The sequence below is a fragment of the Myiozetetes cayanensis genome, unplaced genomic scaffold, assembly GCF_022539395.1.
Source record: "Myiozetetes cayanensis isolate MyiCay16 unplaced genomic scaffold, myiCay2020 scf28, whole genome shotgun sequence".
In the NCBI taxonomy this organism is placed as follows: Eukaryota; Metazoa; Chordata; class Aves; order Passeriformes; family Tyrannidae; genus Myiozetetes; species Myiozetetes cayanensis.
In genome coordinates, this window is record NW_026087499.1 from 3,415,362 (window position 1) to 3,438,388 (window position 23,027).

A 23,027-nucleotide genomic window follows, 5' to 3' on the forward strand; every position below is an offset into this window, starting at 1 on the left:
CTCAGTTCTTTATGTATCTAAAGCTGTGAAGAAACAGCTGTTTACAGTGCCTGAGCCTTGGGATAATGTGATAACCCTTGCCCTTGAAAAGTTTTCTATCAAAATACATAACCATGTAACCATGAGCCCATTTCCTGGGTTTCTGAGCACCACCATAGGAAGCCCTTGTGGATCGTGACTTCCTTTTCCTGGAATTCTGTGTATTAAGCATCAACTCTACAGCACCCTTCTCATATAAATAACACTGCTGGTTATGGAGAGGATTTGCATCCCCAAATGTGTCCCTGAAAAATGTTAATTCAGCATGTTCATGGTAGTAGTATAGAATTTATCTCTACTTTAACAACCCACCTTTTCATTGCCAAAGTGAATGATACTCCGCATCGTATCATTAAGCACACAGGATGGGAAGACTGATGGATTTTCCAGCCCCACTTGCATTTCCCTGTTTGAAAGCCATTGCTTTCCTGCCCACCAGCTCAGTGTTGGTGCCTGACACGTTTCCTCTCCCAGCAGGAAGAAGCCCACGCACGTGACGGTGAACTGCTGGTTCTGCAACCAGGACACGGTGGTGCCCTACGGGAATCGCAACTGCTGGGATTGCCCCAACTGCGAGCAGTACAACGGCTTCCAGGAGGTGCAGTATTATTATCCTCTGGTTCTGTATTCTGCTAAATAACAAAACCTGTCTCAAGCCAGAATCCAGCACCACCAGCTGCGTGCAGTAGGTGTGTGGAGCAGTGGAGGTGGGCAGAAGGTTTGAAGGGTTTTGTCTCTTTTTTTGTGGATCTGCTTTGTTACATTAAGTGAATGCATGGAACGTAAAGCTCCTGGCAGAGCTTAGGGAATCTTAATTGCCAACCCAGCTTTGATTTTATGACCTAATGTTTGCTTCCCCTTCCTGCTTTTTTGTCAGAATGGAGACTACAACAAGCCCATCCCTGCCCAGTACATGGAGCACCTTAACCACGTTGTGTCGGGCGGCACCACTTTCTGTGATCCCACCAAACCACAGCAGTGGGTGAGCAGCCAAATTCTGCTCTGCAAGAAGTGCAACAACCATCAAACCATGAAAATCAAACAGCTGGCTTCATTCTCACCGAGGGAGGAGGTGAGTGTTTGACCAAGGCATTCCCGTGCATGGCTCTGCTGTTCCTGCTTGATTTAATTCCATCCTGCAGTTTTGAAAGCAGGAGAGAGAGCAATTTCTCAGTGTTCTGTGGAATGATGCTCCAATAGACTTCAGAAGCATCATGTGGCACTCCATGCAGAGAAGGCTACTGATTAGTGCTGCAAATTTACCTAATTCTACTCCAAAGCCAGAATGTAATGCCCTGTTCTAGATGAGTGCCGAGAGTTGAAGCTGGAGCCCAAAACATTGCTGGGATCAGCTCACAGCTCCAGTGCTTCCCGTGGCCGAGCTTGCAGGATTTGGCAGGCACAGCTGCCCACTGGATATCTTGAAGCCTTAGCAGATTTTGTTTTTCCTGGGGCCCTGCCTGTGCTGCTCTGCATTACTAGTGCAGTGGGAGAGGAATCCTGTGCAGCCACATAATTTCCCTGGTTAGGCATCTGTGCCCAGGAGGGCAAAGGGATTTTACAGTTACAGCAACAGGATTTCCTGCTGAGCAACTTCTTGGCTTTCCCATTACTTAATATGCATGGGAGATGGGATATTGGAGTTTCTGCTTCACAGTTTTATGCCTCCCCAGTGTTTCACACAGAGAATTTAGTGCTGCACTTCTTAGCTTTCAACCATTGTCAAGCCTTGGGGTTAGACTGTGCTGTAGTGGGACCTGTTCATCCCCTGGTTTTGCCTAATCCAGTCTGCTTTGTGTAATTGTAATGAGTTTGATCAGGGTGACTCCCAGAGAATTAAATTTGATCATGCTTAATGAGAGTATCTTCAGCTGGTGCCCTTTTCTCAGCTTTATTTCTAGGCCTCTTGCCAGGCCTATCCAGTTGCTCAAAGCACTGCCAGCCTCTGGCCCCTTTTTTAGGCATTCAGTGCCCTGCAGTGTCTGTGCCAGCTGAGAAACATGGGACTGTGTTATCCAGCGTGGTTGGATAAGTGTGCCAGTGGCAGCAGTGGCCTCTTGCAGCATTGCTGGCCTGTTCCAGTGAGGGATGAGCCTGCTGTTCCTGGTCTCTGCCATGGGATTCCTTCTTGGTTGCAAAAGATGGAGCCTCTGGAACTGCTGGAGCAAACCCTTGGGCAGCTCAATGCACCTTCCTGCTTCCAGAGAAGCTGCATGCTTTCAGCTGACACTTTTGGTACGAGGGTCTTGGAGTTGGAAGAGCCTTAGAAGCTTCTGTGATGACACTGATGACATTTTTCAGTGGTGACACTGAAAAATGTTCCTACTGATGGTTTTTACTGGTGTTATTAATGATTTGTGGAGCTCATCTCACTAAGGCTTCCAAACAGAGACAGCCTTCAAGTTTGGGGCTGATTTTTGAAAGGAGCTTGTCTCTTTCTCCAGCACATTAGAGCAACAGGCATTTTGTGTCCCCTCACTTGAGGAGGGGAAGAGCAATTTTAGTTTCTTGTCTCACCTCCTGTGTTGAGTTCATAAGGTCTCAACAAAGACAGCAAAATAAGGCCACAGAAATTCAACATCCTGAAATTGGGCCACAGCAGCCTTCTCCAGGGCTTTTTTTTTGTCTCTTCTGAGACATGGAGGCTGGGTCAGCTGTATGTGAAGCTGGTTGTATGCCTGGCCTCCAGCTTGGTTCCTGGGGCCTGTTCCCCTGGAGACCGGAGTCACGCTCTGTCCGCCTGTCAGGAGCAAACACGATAACTGCTGAGGGCCCTGCAGTTCTCACCCACGTTTCCTCTCCTGCTCTCTCACCAGGGCAAGTATGATGAGGAGATTGAGGTGTACAAGCACCACCTGGAGCAGACCTACAAGCTGTGCCGCCCGTGCCAGGCCGCTGTGGAGTATTACATCAAACACCAGAACCGGCAGCTCCGCGCGCTGCTGCTCAGCCACCACTTCAAGCGCCGCGAGACGGACAAGGCCTACGCCCAGGTGAGGGGACACGTGCAGAGAACTGGATGCCATTGCTGCTGGGAAAGGAAGGCAGCAGCCCTTGGGGCTCCCCAGACCTGGGAGCTGCTTCTAAACCAGCAGTCTAGAAGAGTACAGGGTAGTTGCCACAGATGCTCCTGAGGTTGGTTTGAGGTTTTCCTCCTGCTGGTGCCATTCAGGGCAGTTGCCAGAAGGCAAGTCTAATGTAATAATAACAGAGTGGAAGGGAAATTATGGGACAGGCAGAGAAGGGGAGGTAGGAAAGGCAATTTAGGAGTGCAGTGCAGGAAACTATGGAGTACAAGGGGAAAAAATCAAAAAAGAGCGATGGGAAGTGAATTATGACATTCTCCCTGCCCGGCCTTGGCTTCTGCTCGTGGCTCTGCAGTTGCCCCTTGCTGGTCTACAACATCTCATGTGGTATCAGCCCAGTACAGAGACTTGGACCTGAGCAAAACAGTCCAGTAAACCATACAGTCTGGAAGTGTTTCATAAAGCACCGTTTCAAAACCTTGCTGCAGTTCCTTCAGCTTCTGACAAGGTGTTTCTCCCTTCCTCTGCAGAATCTGTGTTCGTCCTCCTCCTCTGCTTCCATAACCACACCAGCTCAGGTGATACTCCTGCGGTTCCTGGCCTTCCTCAGCTGTGCGTTCCTGGTTCTGATGGCCTTGTACGGGTCAGGCGACCCCTTCTCCCTCAGCACAGCAGTCCCTGCTCCCGTCCCCTCTGGCCCAGCGCCCCTCTGGAACAGGACTGGCTCAGGCTCCCGTGCAGATGTGGGCAATGACACCTCGGTGAGGGTGGCAGGATGGAGGGAGCTGCTCCAGCTGCTCCCGGAGCACGTGGTGGAGAACCTGAGCGCCGTGTGGGCTTACGGGAAGAATCACCAGATGGCCGTGGCTGTGCTGGGGCTGTTCACCTGCCTGCTGGCCATGTTCCTGGCTGGGAGGATCAGGTGGGTGTGCACTTGGCTCCTGGTTCACTCAAGGAAAACTACATCGCATTGGAGGCCTTTGGTCCTGTGTTGACTCAGTGATCCAGGGATAAACATCTGCCAGAATGGTGGTACTGGGTGGCACAGCTCCTTGCCAGCAGGCTGGGTGGAGACAGCAGAGCTTGCTTTGGATCTGTGCCTTGGTTCATTCAATTTAAGCTTGAATTAATGTGAATGAAAAGTTCCCCGTGCAGCTCTGGGAGGAAATGGGGCTGATCTACTCCGGTGCTCACACAGAGCAGTGGGCAGGGCTGCACCTGCTCAGGGGCAGTACATAACCTGCTCAGTCCATGTACCCTGCCCTCCTTTTCCCCACCTTCCCTCTGCTTCCTCAGCACCGAGGGAGTTCACTGATGTTCAAACTCATTTGTTTTTTTTTAACGTTGCAGACTCCGGAGAATCGACGCGTTCGCCTCCGTGCTGTGGTTCGTGGTGATGAGCCTGCACGTAGCTGAGAGGTACCTGAAGATGGAAACCCCCAGCTGGCTGGACACGGCCAAGTTTGGCACCACGTCCCTGTGCTGCCTGGTGGGATTCACCGCAGCCGTGGCCACGCGGAAGTCGACGGGCCAGCGGAGATACCGGCCCCGAAGGTCAGAGCCAGAGCAGTGACCCTGGGGGAAGGAGCAAAAAAAAGCCTTGTGAACTCTTTGCGACTGGTGCTTCTCTCTCCTCTTTTTATTTTCCCTTCCTCTGTTTCCTTTTTTTCTTTTTTTTTTTTTTAAATTAGATAAGCAGTGAAGATCTCTTCTTCCTTTTTATATATATATATATATATATTTTATTTTTTTTCCCATTCTTGCTTACCACTGTGCTAGCTGCTTGGAGCACTTCCACTGCTAGCCATGGAAGCTACTCCTGCTGCCTCCATTCTCCCTTCCTCCTGCATCCTACGTCAGCAGTGCAAATATCCAGCTTCCCCAAAGCCAGTTCTTCCAGCAGCTGCCTCACAAACTGCTCCGTGAATGCAGCCTCCTCCCCATTCTGCTCCTCCAGCCAAAGAGATTCTGGCTCCTCCTGTCCTCCCAGTTCTTCTCACTGCCTCTCCATCCTTAGCCACTCACAGAGGAACCCTCTGCCTTGATCCACCATGGGGCCCAGGCCACCTTCACTGTTCTAATGGTGCTGGTCATTTTAACTTGGAACTGATGGGAACTTGCCTCTGGATTTGGAGTCCTCGTACCGTGTGCTGTGTGGTGACATGCCCAGGCATGCGAGGAGGGGACCACACGTAGCCCATCACCTGGTTCTTCTTGCCTTCCACTGTGTAGCATCACTTACCTGCATGTCCTCTAGCTCTGCCCTTCTCCTGGCTCCTGTTTTAAATGGAGAAGTGTCCTTAAGTGCTGTTGACTGGAACTCCAATAATTCATTCGAAAGGGTGCTTTACAAGGTCACTGTAGCTCAGGGTGTCTTGATTTAATAGCTGAAAGTATTCAGCTGACTGAGGCTAAATTTTCAGATCTACCAGTGGCTGTTGCTTTCAGTGCCAGTTTTCTTTGGGTTTGTTACCCACCCACCCCCACCCCCTGAGGAACATCTGTGTACAAGCACAATTGGATGAAAATGCAGGTGTTCCTTCACTCCTTCACTCCTGTAGCCTTAGAAAAAATATGGGACTACCAACCTCATGGTCAGCTTTTATTGTTCATCAATGTTTATTGCTGAGAACACAGATAGGAAGGATGTGCTATAGGAAGGGGTGGGAGCTCTGCTGTCGGACTGCATGACAACAGAGATGGATTTTTGGGGTTAACTTGGAAGGGTTCTCTTTTGAAGTCTGGCACTGGTGCTAATGCTGCTGAAAAAAAGGGGTCTGGAAATGGTGATTTGGAGCTGAGTGCCTGGCAGTCCTCTGCTGAAAGCTGGGATGACTGGGTGTTACTGCGTGGGGAGGGAGGAAGGAGCTTCCAGCTGCCTGGGTTTTTATGGGATTGACTTGTTGGGACCTCTTAGGATCAGCAGGCTGAATATCCTGCACTGTTGTTTGCAAGGCACTCCGCTGAGTCTCTCTGATGGATTTGGGTCTTCCAAGAGGGAATAGCACTGCTACAGATCTGCTGTTTTCTTCTGTTCCGAACAGCGCAGTGGAACTTACCACACTAATGGTCTGGTATAAATTAATTGGGTGTTGTGATCTTCCAGCGTGTGTAAACTCTAAAATAATCAGAGTGGAGCTCTCACTGGGAAGTATCTACAGCTCCTGCTGGAACGTTCAGACACTACTGGGTGCTGCAGATGCTGGGGAAATCAGAGAGGCTTTTTTTAAAGGAAACAAAATAGCTTTTCTTAGTTACTGTTCTTCCAACCTGTGATCCTTGTGAAAGCACAAAGGTGACACTGTGAGGTTCTTTAACAATAAGCCAGGCTGAGTGTGCCATGCAGCTCCTGGCCAAAGGACTGTGTGCCTGTAACTTAACAAGGGAAGGGGCCACACAAACCTGCTTCCCTTCTGGGCTCTCCTTTGGAACGTTTTTCCAGTGCCTTCAGATAAATATCCACCTCTAGGCTCACAGAACACCTGTCTCCATTCTGGTGCTTGTGAATGATCCTGCTCTTAGGGTTGTTTACTTATTTACCCACAAAAGGAACCCAGCACCTGCAAAGTCTGGTTCCACCTTCCACTTTCCCATCACTTACCGATCCTGACCCAAAATGCTCATCTTCCAGCTCACAGTCACAGGTTGCTTCTTATTCCAGTCTCAGACTTTCAAAATGATGATAATAACAACCATTTTGTCCCGTTTTCTGCAGGGGCACTTGGTTGAATTTAGAGAATTGTTTCAAAAGTAAATACTGCAGGAAGCCACGTGACAAAGCAGGGTAAAAAGCCAGCAGAAGTGTGCTGGGTCAGGCTTTCACAATCCCTCTGGTGCTTCTTTCCTGCCCTCCATTAGGAGATTTAATAGGAAACATTCCTTAAAAATGCAGTCCTTTTTTCTCTGTACCTGCCAGCCTGTTGGAGCAGGGAGCAGTGTTAAGACAGAAAGTAATAAGCTTGTGAAAGGATGGGAAGTGGCAGAGGATAAAAGCCCTAAAAAAACCAACATGACTGTTCTGCAGCCCATCTGCTGTTCAAAGAGAGGTGATGGACAAAGCCACCTGATGAGATGGGCAGGGGCACCAAATCCAGTGCCAGCTCTGCCACTCTCTGAAAAAGCTGCTCAGAAAACCCAGGAAACCCTGAGCTGTCGTGGCCATTAAGTGAAATAAGACAATCAGACTTCTTTTATTCTTCCTCCATTTTTTTCCGCTTCAGGACTTTAAATTTTTCCTCCTAAAGTCAAATGTAGGAAATGACTGATGTTTCTGTTTAGCTGTGATTGTCTTCTGCCCTCACTGCACAGTTTGGATTGGAAGTTCCTCTTGCTGCTCCCCTGTGAGGTGTGTCCCAGTGATGGGAGAACTCTCATGTTTGAAGGATGTGTTGAGACTGCTGGCAGGAGGAGGGGTGTGAGCAGCTGACAGACTGTGGGCAATGTTATACCTGATTTCTATCAGCAATTATCCCTTTTTTTATAAGAACAAAATTAATCTGTCCAAATTTTCTTGCCCACTAGCAAGGAATCTCTCAGTGGCAGCTTCTAAAGATGCTTGGCAGCCTCTTGGGGTGTTTTGCTTTCAGGAGCTGAAAGTCAAGGCTGTGTTAAGCTTCTCTTGTCCTGTTTCACATGCCCTTCTGTCTCCTGTTTTCCTCCCATCTCTTTAGGAGCACTTGGGGTTTTTTTTTCTTTCAATTTAAACTTGCCCCACCTTTGAACCCCTGTTATATAACAATCTCTGTTATGTTGTTTGACTATTCCTGTTCTTTTCTCTTATTCTCTTGTCTTTTTCCCTGTGCAGTGCCGGGATGGGATGGGGAGGATGCAACTAAATATTGGGAACAGGCAGTTGGTAGAACTGTGGGAAGGAGTGGGATTTACACTGTGAAGCCTGAATAACCCTGTTAGGGAGTATTTTAGCTCTGTTTACACAGCAAATGCAGACCTACACTGAGTTTAGAATCTTTTAATCTGAGAGCTATGTGAACTGCAGTTGAACACAAGCAAGAAATCCATTTGTCTTTGCTTTATGCAGATTAATACAAGTGAAGTATATTTACAAGTTGCACTAATTTATATGTCAGAACACCAGAAAGCTGCTTTGTTTTGTGGCCAAGCTGTACAACTGATCTCTGTGGTGCTTCGTTCATGATTTGTTGAAGAACTTCTGGACTTGTAATTGGAAAAATTTCATGGGTGAAACAAAATCAACACATACTGAAGTGGGGTTCAATTTTAATGCCAAAGAAGCTTTTGTCTGTACTCAGGTGTCAGCTTATTTTCCCCCCTTCTTTGTGCCTCAGCATGTCTGTGCTGCTGCTTCTCAAAACAACAGAAAACCTCAGAGCCTCAAAACCAAACTTGCAGCAGTAGAATTTTTGGTCTTTTAGAGACTCTGATGCTGACAGTCTCCTCTCTTTCTGCTTCTCTCACGTGCTTGGTCTCTCATACTCTTTGCTGATGGTAGAGGAAGATGGATCTTTTAGGGGAAAGGGAAGAAAGGAGGAGAAGGGTGGGATTTTCCAGAGGTGTTCTGATTTATAAACTGCAGCATTCAGTCTGTACCAGCTGTGTGTCAGACAACAAGGCCTGTAGAAGATCAGTTGTGAGTTTGCAGTATTTTCCTGTGGACTGTTCCTGAGGGGGAAAAAAAGTAGGTAAATCACCACTGCCTTTCCTGAGACTGTTCCTGCCACCCCTGATTTAATGCCAGATAGACTGTTCTGGACACTGCCATGCTGTGGGTTCTGTGTGGAAGGTGCTCTGCATTTTTCCCCTGAGGTTCAATGAGGACACAGCTCAGCAGTTGGATGTATCACCTGACTGCATGATTGCTTCCCCCCAGTGGATCCAGCAGAAGGAAATGCTCCCAGCTCAGGTATTTCAGTGCAGGTCCATCCCCTGAGCACAGCCCTTCCCTCCCCGTGCAGCTGAGGTGCTATTTTGTGTGACACACACACAGGGGAACACATTTCCTTCTGCTGGGTGGGGCAAGAGCTAACAAAGGGCTGGTAGCTAACCAACACAGCTGGCACAAAAGTATCCAGGACCACTTGATCAGTGCTTTGAGCTCCTTGTTTTCCCTTAGCTGGACTCTTTCTTTCAGGCCAGAGAGGAACACTGTGGTGACCTGTGGTTGTCAGATGCAGCTCTGGAGCCTGAGGGTTCTCCCAGCCAAGCAGGCCAGAGCATGCAAACATCTTAACAGTATTAGAGGGTTTTAACCCAAAAGCCCCTAAATTCAAGGTGCTGCTTTTTCACACTGTGCCCACGTGCTGGTGCCTGGAGCAGAGGATGGTACTGGCAGAATGGAGCTGAGGTGGTGAGGTCTGTGTGCCACTTGAAATCAGATCTGCTCCATCCCCAAGTGCCTGACTCTGGCTCTCAGTGGTCGTGGCTGATCTGCCAGCTCAAAATCTTGTACCCTGCCCAGCAGAGCCAGGTTTATAAAGGGGCTGATGTGGGTTCTTTAAGTGCCTTTCCCTGGACAAGATCTGTGACAACACTGTGTTGCTTTGCTGCGGTGGGAGCAGCGAGGCTGCAGCGTGGGACAGCAGTGCCTGTGTGTCTGCCAGGCCATGCTTCTGTCCCTCATCTGCCCCCAGTGAGGGTGACAGGGCATAAGAGGACACTTGGGCTGCACTCTTAAATTTCTGAGCAGCTCTGCAGACTCTAAGGGGGTTGAGGGAGGACCCAGAACTAGCAGCCAAGTCAGCACCTCTGCTGCTGCTGCTGCTTCTGAAGCCCTCACTGACATCAGTGCATGCAAACTGACGCCTTTGTGGCCCTTTACCCTTCGAAATACACTATATTTATATCTCATTTTTTCTGTTCTATGAACTCCTCCTTTCCTGCACCCATGCTGTGCATGCCCCAGTGAGCTGAGCTGGGGTGTGGCAAAGGGTGAGGACGTGAGGGGAGGATAAAAACGGTGTGGTGGCGTTTTATTTTGGCTTGACGAATATCCTTCAAGTACTCTGAAATTATGTGAAGCTAATAATCATGCTTAGATACTATAGGAACTATGTATTGATGTAATGTGGACAAAGTATTTATGCTCTTATAAAAATTAACATAATTAATAGCCAGATGGTTGCTCCAGACTGACTCCACTCCTGAAAGCAGGGAGCTGTGGTGTGTGGCTTTGCTCTGGTTTTCAAAGAGATGCTTTTGAAAATGTGTGCTGTCACATATAACCTGCCAGGCTGTCACCTGTGGGTCCCCTTGGGGCTGCTCTGAGCCGTGGCAGATGCTCTCCTGTGAGAGGGACAGTACTCAGTCCTGAAGTCATGCCCTGTAAAGCCTCACCTGGGACCAAAGCTGCTGAGTGCACAGACAGGAACAGGTTCCCTGGTTTTTGTCGTGCCAGCGAGTCTGGATTTGTGTAGACACAGGACCTTTGTGCCACCCGTAGGAGGGAGGGCAAAATTGATGCCAAACATCTGAGCTCTGGAAGGTGTTAGTGCAGGACCTGGCAGCTGGAGTGTTTTCAGCTCCAGTTCAACCCTCCTTTTTCATCCAAAGCAGGACAACATATAGGAGAGAACTCTTATTCTTGACAGCTAAAATTACTAGCTCTCTAAGTCACATATCAAAATAATAATGTGTCTGAGACCTGTGCCCTTTTTAATCATCATTCCCCCTTCTCCCTGTGCCTGTTTTTTATTCATAGATTGCTCTTTACTCCTGATTCTTGACTGTAGGCACAGGCTGTGGCCCTGACTGATGAGATGGAGCAAAGCAGTGCCTGGTCAGGGCACAGCAGTGTGGGGTAACAGGGAGCTGTTCTGCACCCACAGTGCCTGGGAAAAGGGTGCAGTTGTACCTGGAGAACTCCCAGCTCAGTTGGGATGGGACATTAAGTCCAGAGGTAACGTTTTATCCCCTGATTGCCCCAGGCAGGTGAACCCAGGCATGCACCACGAGCTTGCCTGCCTGTGACTGCATCTTCCCTTCCTCCTTCATGGACTGAAATCCCTGACACAGGAGTGGGTCCGTCCAGCCCTGCAGTCTGACCTGCCCCATGCCCTGCCATGTCTCTCTCTGTCCCAGGGTGCAGCATCTCTGGTTAAAATGTGAATTAAATAGGCACACACACAGGTGGTGTCTTTGGATAAGAGGGAGGTGTTGGGACAGAGGAGGGGAGGCTCTGCTGGCAGGAGGTGTCTCTTCAGGACCGTGTACAGTCCCAGACCGTGTAATACTCTTATTTAACCTTCTATTTATTTATTTTTAAAGTATCTGTGTAGCAGAGTTGTGCCCAACTGTCTAGTAACGCTGTGATCATTGTAAACACTAATTAAGATGCCCAATTTTTGATGTTCACAATATCAAGTTCTGAAATAAACGGCTTCCGGGCCCGGACTATTTCCACAAACTGTCTGACTCCAGAGCCTTTTTGTTACTTTTTTTCACTGTTACCAGATCCATTATTATCACATTCACAAATGGCTTGGAGCAAAGACACAGCTGTAGAGTGCTCCATTCTAAGGCTGTGATGTGGTTGCTTCGTGCCTTATGATCCTCTTGATCTCCTCACCTTTTTTCATCTGCTGCTGAAGGAAGTTGTAGTTCAGCTACCCCTTCTCAGGCATGAAGCACATTCCCATGGCAGCTTTTAGCAGCATCCTGCCCTCTTGACATGGCAGTGGCAAACACTTAAGGAGGAGAGTGCAGGGAAAGGGAACAGGATTTTGCACACTTTGCAGGAATTTGTTCAGAACAGATCAATATTTAAGCCAGTCTTTGATCACCATTCAATCCTAAGGCATTGATATGCTATGCTTAAAATTCTTCAGCTCCTCTTTGCTAACCAGAAAAACTCCTTTTCTGGATGGTGCAAGGCAAATGACTCCTCAGCTGCCCTGAGGATCTGACTGCACTAACTTGGTGAGGTGAGAAGTGGGGCTGTTGAGCAGCAGAGCCCTTGGAAGACTGATCCAAAACTGTTACAATCCCAGGATTGTAAGAGAGAGAGATTGTGGTTATGGGTGATAAATGACTGCAATATCTTCCAGCCCACTGAATGAAAAACTGCTGTGGCAAGGAGCTGTGTAACGCTGGGTCCTTGAGCCCAGAGATACAGAAGGTGCACAGTTAGGACAAAAGAGCTGCATTGTTCAAGGGGATGCTCTGCTTTGGCCCTTCCCAGCCATGGCACAGTGAGTGGTAGGTATCACTCCTTCTCCTATGATTCATGTCATAGTCCTGAGCTGCACTTCTAACTCCCTTTCCCACTCATCTTCCCTTACAAAGCTGAGGTGGGCACGTACATCTGTGTGTGTGTGTGTGTGTGTGGTGGGCACATGTGGGTGTGTGAGTGCACTAAAGTGCACAACACCCTTCCCAGGTCCTGGAAGCTGAAGAGGTTGGGCAGTTTCTGCTGCAGGACTGAGGAGTGCCTTGCTGCTGTTAGAGGCAAGTCCTGCTCACGAGATGTTGTTCAGCCTGATTGAGCCGGTCGGGATTGTTATGTCTGCCTCGTAGGAGCAGATAAGTGGTTTTATAAAATATTTTAAATTGTAATCTTAGCTCTAGACCTCTTCTTCTGGCCGTGTTAGCACAGCATGATATTGCTGCACCAGCTCTTTAATCTCTGAGACAGAATGGAAGGTGCATAAATCACCTCACAGCACAAGGCTGAGATATGTATATTCCTTCATGCTCTGATTTACTCCTGGCTTTCCTCTGACAGAATCAAAACCACGTTGCTACTCTCATCTGTTTCCATCAGAAGTGAGATGAAGCCTCCAAATATTTCAGATTAATTGTATCTCCATTTAAAAATATATGCACTTCGTACTCTGTTAGTTCTTCATCATGATTTCTCTGACAATTTTATTACCTGTTTCTGTCAAACCAAAAATCTTGCAGGAGGTCATTCAGACATCTGGTTCCTGTGCTAGACTTTCTTTCATGTATTTTCATTCCACTGTAAAAAGTAGTACAAAATTGCCATACTTTCAACACTGCAACCTTTGTGGGATGCTCGTTTGGATGGTTTGAGGACACAAGTGAGGCTCCAAAGCTGACTCCTCCTGATATGGTCAACTAAAGTGTACACATAGACTGTGATCAGTACATGATTGCAAGGAGGAATAGAAAGCAGGTAAAAATAGGAGTAAGCTTTTAACAGATTGTTCAGCTCAGGTTGATTTTTAAATTTTAAACCACTGCAAAGTTGGGATGAAATCAGGGTCAGAAATTAATTGCGTGGTTTATTTGCATGTAGCAATGGAGTGTGAGATACTGTAGTAGTGCTATCAGTGAAAACAATTAAAATACAAAGTCCTCTCATGCAGTTATTTTACCAGAGAACAGAAGTCAGTTTATGTCTCTAGCACTCAAAAATCAATAACTGGTCCAGGTATGTTTTGTCTGTTCTCTCTCCTCTTGTGTTCTCAGGCTGCTCGCTCTCTGTTCTGCAGCTCCACTCTTTCACTTGGAAAGAACCCATTGAAAACAACTCACAGACCTCAAAATACAATTGCCATTATTATTTCCAATTTAAATTCTTTCCAGGCACTGTAATAGAGATTGGATTTTAAGCACTGGAAGCCAGACACTTCCTGGAGCGTGTGCTGCAGGGGCACAGCTCCCTGGAGTGGCCGTGCTAGGACGTACTTGGGGCTAATTATGACATGCAGAGAAACTCAATGTAGTGGTTTAGGCCTCAGTGTAGGATTTTCCCATCTGTAAAATGAGGGTGGTGAGCCTTCAGTACGTCACAGAAGTATAAATAAAGGCAAATGTATTAAGGAGGTTTGAATGTTGGTTTTAAAACAGAGCTCTCGTGCTGAAATTTTTGTCCAGGTAGCCACTAAAAATCCTTTTCTCTGTACTGACATCAGAGGTAAGATGTTGATTCTGCTTTCTAAGGACAAAAAAGTAATACATAACTACTTGCTTCCCACAGCCATGACATGTCTAAGCATGCAGTTGGCATGTGCACACAGCAGACATAAGATGTGCTCTGTGTTTGATCTCGTGCTTACCTGGACTTTGTAAAGCATTTTGCTGGTCTCTAGGTAATATTCTCATCCAAGGAGAGATCCAAATTACTGTGCCTATTTGCACCTGAGTCCCTAAACTGTTCCACCATCTCTTCCACCCTGTGCTGTGGGACAGGTCGGTGCACAATAGTTGAAGTCAGGCTGAGCAGTTCTTCCTTTCCCAGTTCCAAAGTGGGGGAACATTCCTGTGAACTCTTCAGCGTTCTACATCTTGCACTCCTGCACTGCAAAGTCAGTCCAAAGTTGGTAACAAAACAACTGTTCGTGCAAGAACAACTGAGGGAGGCAGTGACTGGAACTTGTCCTCGCTAAATGTGTGTCATGTGTGTCCTTTGCAGGTACCTCTCTGGGGATTCCATGGCTCTCTTTCCCAACGGCACTGGAACAGCCTTCCCTTCACCTGCCACGTCTCTCTTTGTCCCAACACCACCCAGCCTCCTCCACCTGACAAACCAGCAGCTCTTCAGGTCCCCACGCAGAACTTCTTCATCCTCCCTCCCTGGACGTCTCAACAGGGCCCTGTCACTGGGGACCATCCCCTCCTTGGCCAGGGCAGGTGAGTGGGCAGGAAACTGTCCCAGTGGGAAAGGCAGTGGAGCGGTGCAGTCAGAAGGAAATGGGCTGTGAGGCATCCACACCTGACAGTCCTGTTGTCCTGTTTAGGGATGGCTGCTCCTGGGGCACAGAGGAGCCTCCAGCATTAGGAATTTGGGTTTTGGCATGAAGAAGTGGCACAGTGTGCCATTGCCATCCTGGGGAAGCAAAAAGCCTCCCTGAGAGCTTGCCTGCTGTGGGTTAACTGAAATGCAGAGGCCTCTCCAGCCATTTGTGCCAGGATGACCCAATCCACAAGGTTATGTGTGGGAGAGAGGCAGAAGGGGCAGTTAGACATGTGGCAGTTTTCTGGGACAGCATTGCAGTCCTGCAGGGGGTTTGTAGTTCATTCCACATTTCTCTAACTCACACTGCCAGCAGCTTTGCCAGATCCAGTAAGAGCAAGACAAGGACCAGCCACTCAAACCTTCCAGCAGTGTGGCAGCTTTTGGCCCAGCCTGCACCCTCCCAGCTCCCCCAGTGCCATGGAAGGGCAGGTGCAAGTGCTCCAGACGGCTGGGATGGGTGTCTGGGTTTTATTTACTGAGGTGCAAAGCCAGACAGTCTGGAGAAAGCAGGCTGTTGGGGCAGAAGAGTTTCTGCAAACATCAAGGTTTTCAACTTCCAAAGCCGTTTGCCTACAATTGTGTAAATCAAGTGTCTGAGAAAAACAGTTTATTTAAGCTCTGGTGCTTCGTTTGTGGCACTTCTGCCTGACATGAGTACTTTTCATGGTTTGGGATTTTTTTCCTGTCTTTGCTTTATTTATTTTTATTTGCATTTATTATGGCTGCCATGCCAGTTAGATGGGAATTAATCTCACCATTCATCTTTCCATAAGGAAAGGATATAACCATATCTTCACCTTCTTCCTTTTTAAGTAGAGGCAAACCAGGCTGTCACAGGGCAGATAATCTGAATTTGATGCTGTATTTAGAAGTCATCTAACAGCTTTGCTGGGAGCAGGTGAAGAAGTCACCCCTTTGGAAGCTGCTCCATCCTTCTGTTATAACCTTCACAACCAAACTGTGTTCATGTTTGTCATCTACTCCTGTGCAACATTAGATAAATCATTATAAGCCAGTTCTGCAGTGCCAGAGTCCACTGGCAAATGCACTGCTTCAGATATTTTGGGAAGGGATGTCTAATTTAGAGCCTGGACAGATCTGTTCTGCTGCAGCTGGGAAAAGTGGATTATTCTGTTACTGGCATAGAGCCAACCCAGGAAAACAGGGACATTTTTCCTGCCTGCATTTCCCCACCTGTCCCCTCGTGAGATGATGCAGTTGCATTTCTGAAGGACAGACTTCCAGCAGCTGAGCCAGCTGGGTTCAGATTGTTTCATTTTTGCTTTTAGATTCTGGCTACCTGTTCAGTGGAAGTCGACCAGCCTCCCAGTCCTCCCACTCCAAGGAATCTCCCACATCAGGTACTGCACTGGGCCTGCCAGAGCAGCCGTCTGCAGGATTTGCAGGGAGTGGGTTGAAACGTGGTTGAATTCTTTGCTCCCTGCTCACATCCCAGTGAAAATGTCAGCTTTGCTGTTAGAAATGCTGCAGGGAGAGCCCCAGCTGAGAGTGGGATTGCTTTAAAGTCAGGTGCTGGATGTGCTGGATGTCCTTCTTCCCAGAGAGCTCACAGTGAGACAAAACAAAGAGCCCTTCCCTGCTTGGAGCTGAGTTGAGCCTGCTTTGATTGGAGACTTTAATTGTTCCTAGGGCAGCTCTTTTGCTGCACTTTCCCAGCCCCAGGAACTGCTAATTTGGCTGCCCTGGCTGCTCTGCCCTTTTGCTCCCATATCCCCACGACCTCTCTGATGCCCTTCTGACCCAGATGGATCCCTTGGCTGTTTGTGCCACTGGAAATGCGGTCACAGCCCAGGCCAGATGTGCCAAACCTCCTCACATCCCCATGCACCTTCCCCCCAGCCTCTGAAGGACATGCCAGACAATCCATTTACCTGCAATAATGTGTAATGCAGGCTCTCCTGGATGGACACAAGGGAGCAAAGAGAAAGCTCACCAGGCTCCTGATAACCCGATTCCTGAGTCATTCCTGAGTGTACTGGAGTGCATGTGGAATTTCACAGGATGCTCTGAGTTGGAAGGAACCCACAAGGATCAGAAAGTCCAGCTCCAGCTTTTAAGTGAATGGCCCACACAAGGATCAAACCCACAACCTTGGTGTCATTAGCACCATGCTCTGAGCTCATCTCAGGTTTCTCCACATTTTTCAGTGTGGCAACTCAGATAAAGGATTTCAGTACAAGATACGTTGGGCATTTGCAACTCCCGTTCCTTTCTCTTGTAGAACTGTTAAACCAAACTGTGCCTGTTGTATTGGGGTGATAATCTCACGGTTTCCTCTCTGGGGATGTCTCATTTCAGAGCACTTCTCCCTGCTGTCTGGCAGCTGTGCTCCCTCCCGCATCCCCTCCCCAGCACCGTCCGTGGCCGGATCCGTGACTTCCAGCTCGGGATCCCTGCGGTTCCGCCGGCCCCTCATCAGCCCTGCCCGCCTGAACCTCAAAGGACAGAAGCTGCTGCTGTTCCCATCCCAGAATGAGACCCTGCTCACCCCAACCAGCTCAGAGGAGCACACCCACTCAGACAGCAACATCTTTACCCCTGAGCTGTCGAGCTTCCCGAGGAAGAGCCTCAGCGAGCGCGGAATGCCCGGTACGCTGGCAGCCTGCTGCACTCCTGGGAGGGCTCTGGGAGGAAGGAGCTGGCTTGCAAGCACAGCCCTGCAACATCTAGGCCACAGTTAGATGGGAAAGCTTCAAGGGAAACCCACGTGGTGGTGGTGGTGGTGGTGGTGGTAGGCTACCAAAGCTCCCTTAAGAATCTGCTGGGCTGAGGAGCCTCTTGGCTGCCCAAACAGATGTCCTTTTCTCCCTGGTGGTGTCCCAGGAATGCTGCTGCCACCGCCTTTTCCCTGGCTTGGAGAGCTCCTTTAGCCCCAGGTGAGGTGGTGCTGCTCTGGGCAGTGTATGAGGCACGTGCAGGCAGTTCTGCTGCACAGCAGTGAAATTTGCCTTTTGCTTCCAGTTCCTCTCCTCAATCCTTTCATAATTGTAGCAAGCAACCATCCATTAATCAAGTCTAGCTGTAGTCTGGTAGCTTTTGCTACTTTTGGCTTCCACTGGTGCCTTTTTAAATTTTCCTGTCCTTTCTCCTTGCAGATATGAGATCTGCTATGGAAGGAGGGAGTATTTGCAGTGATAATTCCATCAAAAAGGAGGATCACTCATCACACTCATCTACCTGTGTGGTAGACACAACTACCAAAGGGGAGGATTTGCCAGGCTGGAGAGGTAAGTGCAAGTTACCATGTGAGTGTTTCATGCACGTGTGAGCATTTCTGTGAGGGTAACTGAGATCTTCCCTGTGCTGCAGTGACCTGATCTTGAGATCAAATAAATAAGCAGTAGCAAAATGGAACTTGTGCCTGCTATTCTAAGACCTTAACAAGGCTGTTCCTGTTCTTTGGCCTGTCTGAAGAACACTGACAGTGCTAAACTGAGACAGAGGACAAGGGGTGGGGTGCAGGTGCCAAGAACAGCGGTGAGAATCGAAAATAGAGCCAAAGAGAGCAGAGGAGTCTTTCCTGACAGGAAAAGTGCTTCAGTAACTTCTGGTCAAAGAGAGAGAAGCAGCACAGCCTGTGTTCACTGTTCCCATCAGTTCTTTAATGCCTCTTTCTGCCATTCCCTTTTTTCCCCTGTGTGTTCCCCTCCTCTAAGGTCACTTTGGTACCTCTGCTCTGCGGGGCCTGCTGGCCGTGAGCCTGACCCTCAATGCCGTGTTCACCTCAGCCTACGTCTACAGGAGCCTGCGCTGATTTGTGCCAACACTCCCTTTCCTTCTGGGTCCACCTGGTCCCGAGGAGACAACAAGAATCCAACCATGGCTTCATGTCTAATGGCCATGCCACTGGTGCATGCTGGTTTCTAAAGAACTGCTGTACACTCGACACTCACGACAAGGATCCTGGGTAGCTGCTGCCATCACTTCCAGGTAGAACACACCCCAGGCTTGCCCCTGGAGGTGGCAGGCAGAACTCCCACAAAGCTCCAGTTCAAAGCAGGAGGCCTGTTAAACAACCCACAAACTTTTATTTCGGAACAACTGACCTGAGACACAAGCCTGAAAATGTGTGAGCTACATTTTTAGGAACTTATCTCAGCTCTTCTTTCTGACATATTGACCTCGTGCTGATGGTGCTGGTAAAATGAGGAGAATTAGAGCAAATGAGCTGAAGAAGAGGGATGGCTTAGTAGCTGGTGCTGGCCTTTGGCTACTGTAGCAGCATCCCCAGCCTCTGCTCGCTGGTTCCTCTTCTTTCTTCCCTTTGGCACTCTCCTCTAAACTATCAGTGAATTTTCTTTAGCTGCCTTAAGCTTGCCTAAGCACGTGGGTGACCTTGGCTGCTCTGTCATGTTCTTGCATCTTAGATGTCCATGTGCTTCCACCTGGACCTGGCCCTGAGGCCACTTTGACCAGCTCCTCTTCTGGTCATGCTGGTTCTCAGCACCTGCTGTCTGCCCACCCCTGCAGCCACACTGTGCTGCACAGCCCCCACACAGACATCCTGGGGGGCTGCAGCAGATCCAGGATGTGCTTTGCTTTACCCAGGAGGCATTAATTCTCTTCCAGTGAAGTCTGGAAGAAGAAAGGGTCCTGCTGTGATTTGCACCCCAGTCAAGGGGCTCCAGCTCCCAGCTCTGCTGGGCTTTTCACTGGAGCAGTGAGTGGCAGAGCTTGTTCTTGCTGTAAATCGCACAAACCTGTTCTGTCAGAGCTGGGTGAGGGGCTGTCTGATTGTACACATCTATCCACAAACCTGATGCCTCACTCTGGTGTTGGGATTTGCTGAGTGACTGTTTCAGATATTTCTTAGTTAAGTGCCCAGGTGCTTTTGGTGAAAAATGCCAAACCTGTACAGTTCAGCCTTCTGCATAGATTCTCCATTTCTAACCCAGGGGGAGTAGCCCTTGATTTCTAAAAGCAGTTTATCGTTTGGCTTTTCTACTTTTTCAGCTTTTGGGTGAGTCTTCAGCATTGCTTGGAATTCAGGGGCCGTTTAGAATATTGTGCTGAACACTCGAAATCATTTAGTGCATCCTAAGGAAAAAAAAACAAAAGTCTTGATGTTTTGATTTCTAAATGCCACGTGCAAAGAGAAGATTTACCAGTGTGTCAGTAATACCTGGTGAAAAGAGAGCTGACTGGCATTAGCTGTGTTATTTCCTGAAGCAGGACTTGCTCTATTAAGAGTTTTTCTATTGTCTCTTCCTTTGTGCTCCTTTAGCTCATATTTCTCTCCCCCACCCCACTGTCCTGTGTTTGCATCTTGAATTAGTGTTGGGCTTACTGTGTCTTTCCCTCCCTTTCAGTTTGCTGCTGTTCCCTCTCTTGTGTTCTTGCATGTGCAGAGAACAAAGTGTATCAGCGCTGACCACTCTGCTCTGAACCTGGAATTCACACCTTCCTTTCACCTCATTTTTTATTCTTATTTTAATCAAGTCCCCACCACAGCCTCTCTTAGTACATCATTGGGGTGATAGCCAGGCTCTAATCAGCATGCATATGACAGCTTCAGTGGGGCTTTGCTGCTGCTGATTCAAGCACTGAAAAACTGAAGTCTCTCTTTGTCTCTTCCCCCTCTCCCTGCATAGTTTCAGCAGCCTCACTGCCAGCTGCTGCTCCCACCCTCCCTCTAGGGCAGTCTGCTCCTCCTGCTCTGCGTGGCACGGTTGGAGGACAGACCTCACCCACTCGTGCTGATGTGAGAGGCTGAGGAGATGCCACTCCTGACTCTGCATCTCTCCCAGCCCCCTCAGGGAGCTGCTGAAGGGCTGCAGGGCAGCACCTCCCACACAAAGGCCTGGAGCCAGCACAGACCTGCAGCAGGGAGATGTGCTGTGGGTTGATGATTGATTCTATTGTAACTTGCATGAATTGTTCCTTGTAGCCAAACTGGACCCATAACCTTGCTGTAAAGAGATTTTTGCCCCCTTTTATAGACTTCTGCAGGCTCACTTGAGCATGTGTATAGGCAAGATGCTAGCAGACCGACTTCCAAGCTTCTGTTTGAACCTCTGCTTGTTGGGGTTTCGTGGTGTCCTGGTGCAGTGTGTGACATCCCACTCACGGATCCTTGTCCTGCCTGAGGGGCCTCCTGCACAGAGACAAGCTGCCAGAAAATACTGAAAAGTGGCTTTGCTTGTCTCTGTCACACCGACAGATGCGCACTGTGACTCCACGTATGCAACCGTCCCACCTTCGCCTCCCAGCCTGCGCTGGGTTTTGCCATCACACCCACCTGGATCCAAGTTGCTCTCGGTCTCGACCAGACTGCAATAGAAACCTTCTCCTCCCTTCCAGCAACCAAGGAGCTGCAGCGTCTCAGCACGCCTCTTCCCACCCCTGCTCCGGAACGGGAACGCTCTGACCCGTCCCTGCACCGATGGTCTGAAACTGTTCCTGGAGGGGTGTTTGGTGACCTTGCCCAAAGCAATATAAAGACTTTGGATTTTATTGCTGAAGAGGGAAGACAACCAAGTTTTTCATTCTGGTGCTAGAACACTCTCCAGTGGTGCTCTCACAGTTGTGAAGCCTTTGCTTGAAGAATCCACGAGTGTGTGAGTGTGACTGAGTGTGTGTGTGTGTGTGTGCAGGTGTATAAAAACATCTGGAGGGTTTCTTCATTTCAAAAGACCTGAGCCCGTGTTTGTCTTTATATTGTTGGCCTTAATCTAGCTCGTAGATACTGTGTCTCTCTTGCTGCTCTTTTCTATATGAAGCTGGTTTGGAGGAAACAAAAGTTGATCTGGTCCCCCTGTAAAAGTCTTCGTGACTGGTGGTGTTGATCTTCATAAAGCGTTGGTCAGGGGGAAGATTTTTATTTTTCTAATCTTTTTCCTACTGCAGAAATTGTTGGAGTGGAATGGAAAAGATCTTTACAAAATGGTCTGATAAAGGTGTGAGCATTACTTAATAATACCAACAGTTAATGATCAGGTGGAGTATAAATGAGCTCTATTTCCAGGCCTTTTCCATTTCCTACCTTCCACTGGAAATGCCCAGGTACTTTTTCTTTGGATATGAGCTTGTTAGGCATGTTCTGAGACCTTGCAGATACTGTAGATGATTTTGCTGTTCCGACTTAGAAAGAATTTGGATTTTAGAGTTTGGTTCCAGTTCCACAGTCTGGGTAGTTTGGCAGATGTGACAAATATTATGCACATATCTATTTGATGGGATAGAGGGGATTGGTAGATCGAGCTGTTTATCTTTTTACATAAAATTTTAGACATTAAACTGGTCACTCTGGGGGGTGGGGGGAAAGAACTGGCACGTGTAGGCCAGATTCACTGAATTTTAGGCTGTTCAAGCAACTGATTTGGCCTGTGAATGTTGAATTCCCACTCCATTTTCTTGGGTGATGGGAACATCTGTAAAACACTGCTGAACTGGCTGGGTTCCTTAAAACAGGGCAGCTGGGATGAAGGGCTTGTGTTGCCTGTGGATGCTGCTATATCTTTTCTTCCAAGCACCATTCCTGGAAATAACGATGGTCTTAACCTCTCTCACAGACATTTGTTAAAAGGCTAGAAAGGGCCAATTTGGCCAACTTTTTTTTTTTTTCTTTTTTCTTTTCTGCATCCAGAAATTATCGTCACTGTGTCCTGTGGTGGGAGTAAGGTACAGAGTACTTTTGGACTGAATGGGTATCTAGAGAGGGTGAGGAGGACAATTTCAAGTCCTAAACCTTATTTCCTGTGAAAGAAAGACTGTGTGTTATGTGTGTATCCTTCTTTGGGGAGCTCTATCACTGTACAGTTTAGTTAAACATGCTCCAAGGAAGGGGAAGCTGTTCCTCAGAGGTTTTTAGTTCATGCTTTGTGTTTAAAGAAGAATATTTTTCTTTAAAAAATAAAAATGGGTAAGTTTTCACCTCAGTGTGTGTGGTCCAGTTATATGCACACCGTACTTTTGTGTTCATCTGGCACTTAAGGGATTTTTTTTTGGTCTGTGAGAGGGTGACCAAGAGTGTTTTGTGCATTATTGTATAGTCTTAAATGTATGTTTTTATTTTGTAATATAAGTTAAGGGACAGGCGGTATAAGCTTTTGGACATAGTCTTTCTGAACACAGGTTTCAAAGGCTGTAATTTTCCTCCATTTATACTTCTGTGACTCACAGTTTTTTAAAATGGGCTGCTAATTTGTCTTTAAATACCTGGAGAAGTTCTGTATATTGCTGTGCAGGAGGGAATGCACTTCTCAGGCACTTTTCCCCCTGCTCTTTCAGTGTGAAAGACCTCTTTGGTTCTGCAGCCTGTTTTT

General features: G+C 48.1%; 1 protein-coding gene across 2 annotated transcripts in view; it reads left to right on the forward strand.

The window, feature by feature from the left end:
* TMEM201 (transmembrane protein 201) overlaps positions 1-22,635 on the forward strand; it is a 31,571-nt gene extending 8,936 nt beyond the window's left edge. The window contains exons 2-11 of one of the 2 annotated variants that reach the window (XM_050322515.1): positions 514-637; positions 917-1,111; positions 2,856-3,032; positions 3,596-3,987; positions 4,416-4,619; positions 14,419-14,636; positions 16,032-16,103; positions 17,062-17,352; positions 17,859-17,990; positions 18,420-22,635. In XM_050322515.1, coding sequence (XP_050178472.1) covers positions 953-1,111; positions 2,856-3,032; positions 3,596-3,987; positions 4,416-4,619; positions 14,419-14,636; positions 16,032-16,103; positions 17,062-17,352; positions 17,859-17,990; positions 18,420-18,517 — 1,743 coding nt within the window. In that variant the 5' untranslated portion in view covers positions 514-637; positions 917-952 and the 3' untranslated portion in view covers positions 18,518-22,635. The remainder of the gene's footprint in view (positions 1-513; positions 638-916; positions 1,112-2,855; positions 3,033-3,595; positions 3,988-4,415; positions 4,620-14,418; positions 14,637-16,031; positions 16,104-17,061; positions 17,353-17,858; positions 17,991-18,419) is intronic. The other variant, XM_050322514.1, reaches the window with a different exon arrangement.
* Positions 22,636-23,027: the final 392 nt, after the last annotated feature.